Source organism: Calidris pugnax, unplaced genomic scaffold, assembly GCF_001431845.1.
Source record: "Calidris pugnax isolate Ruff unplaced genomic scaffold, ASM143184v1 scaffold889, whole genome shotgun sequence".
NCBI classification, from domain to species: Eukaryota; Metazoa; Chordata; class Aves; order Charadriiformes; family Scolopacidae; genus Calidris; species Calidris pugnax.
Window position 1 is genome coordinate 1 of NW_015091532.1, and position 1819 is coordinate 1819.

The 1819-nt window shown below is 65.4% G+C and overlaps 1 protein-coding gene across 1 annotated transcript; it reads right to left on the reverse strand.

The window, feature by feature from the left end:
- Nucleotides 1–7: 7 nt before the first annotated feature.
- LOC106899825 (protein YIF1B-like) lies at nucleotides 8–636 on the reverse strand (the record flags this gene model as incomplete). Its single annotated transcript, XM_014961752.1, has 3 exons — nucleotides 529–636; nucleotides 190–452; nucleotides 8–109 (listed from the first exon to the last, which is right to left on the reverse strand). Coding segments are annotated over exons 1-3 (393 nt in total), but the record flags the coding sequence as incomplete, so codon positions are not given.
- Nucleotides 637–1819: the final 1183 nt, after the last annotated feature.

The following is a 1819-nucleotide window of genomic DNA, read 5'->3' on the forward strand; positions in this document are numbered from 1 at the left end:
TCACCTGATGCACGAAGGGGAAGACGAGGAGCCCCAATTTCCTCCCCACGTAGACGGTGTCGACGGCGAAATAATACTTCAGTCTCCCCACCGGGATGAAGCGGTCGAGCTGCGGGGCGGGGGGGGCGGTTAAAAACCCGGTAACCGGCCACGCACCCCCCCCTTTTCCCGTCCCCCCCAAAAACTCACGTTCCGGTCCACGATGTCTCGGCCCTGACTGGCCAAACTGGTCCCGTAGGCCATGGCCAGGCTGGAGACCGGCTCGGCCAGGAAGGAAGCGGGCGGTGGGTAAGGGGAGGAAGAGGAGGAGGAGGCCGAAGCGGGCGGCGGTGCCCCGTAGCCCCGGCCCGGTTGGGCCCCGCCGCCGCCGCCTCCCCCCGCGCTGGTATCATCGAAAAGCGGGTGGGGATCCGCCATGCGCGGGGCCGCCGCCGGTAAACGGCGTTTGGAGGCTGCGGGGAGAAGAGGGGTGAGGTCGGGGGGAGGGGGACACCCCCGTTTTTGGATCCCCCCCCCCGCCGCCCTTACGGTGCCGCGTCGCCCCGTCCAGCTCCATCGCGTCTCTTCCTTCCGCTTCCGGCCCGCGCGTCACGTGCTCCCCCGTAGCGTCGCGCTGATTGGATAGGCTGCCGGAAGTTGTTGGCGCGCCCCCCCGCCTCCTGAGCTCCCCCCTCCCCTTTCCGAGGGACCGGAAGTGAGGGAAGCGGAAGGGGGAGGAGCCACGACGCCGCGCCCGAATTCAAAATGGCGGCGCCTGCCCGGCCCCTTGTCGCCATGGCAACGGAGGCGGCCTGGCGGGGCCTAGTGGTCTCCAGGGCTATAGTGTCCCCAAGGATGTCCCTAAGGCCACGGTATCATGGCCATGGGGCTGGCAGTGGTGTCGTAGCGTCGCGCTGATTGGATAGGCTGCCGGAAGTTGTTGGCGCGCCCCCCCGCCTCCTGAGCTCCCCCCTCCCCTTTCCGAGGGACCGGAAGTGAGGGAAGCGGAAGGGGGAGGAGCCACGACGCCGCGCCCGAATTCAAAATGGCGGCGCCTGCCCGGCCCCTTGTCGCCATGGCAACGGAGGCGGCCTGGCGGGGCCTAGTGGTCTCCAGGGCTATAGTGTCCCCAAGGATGTCCCTAAGGCCACGGTATCATGGCCATGGGGCTGGCAGTGGTGTCCCCAAGGCCATGAAGTCCCCATGGTGTCCCCAGGGCCATGGCATCATGGCTATGGGGCTTTTTGTGGTGGCCGTGGTGTCACCGGGGCTGTGGGATGTCCCCAGGGATGTCCCCAGGGCCATGGTATCTTTGTCCCCAAGCCATGAGGTCCCCATGGTGTCTCCAGGACTCTGGTGTCATGGCTACGGGGATTTTTGTGGTGGCCATGGTGTCACCGGGGCTGTGAGATGTCCCCAGGGATGTCCCCAGGGCCATGGTATCTTTGTCCCCAAGCCATGAAGTCCCCATGGTGTCCCTGTGGTGTCCCCACGGTGTCCCCATATAGTCCCTGTGACGATGTCCCCGTGGTGCCCTCATGTCCCCATAGTGTCCTCATAGTGTTCCCATGTCCCCATGGTGTCCCCATGGTGTCCTCATGGTGTCCTCATGTCCCCATGGTGTCCCCACGGTGTCCCCACAATGTTCAAATGTCCCCATCGTGCCCCCATGATATCCTCATGCTGTGCCCGTTGTGACCCATGCTGTCCCCACGGTGCTCCCAGGGTGTCCGCATGTCCCCATGGAGTCCCGAAGGTGCCTTCATGTTGTCCCCATGGTATGCCCTTGAGGATCGCCTGTCCCCATGGTGTCCTCATGATGACCTCCTATCCCCATCTC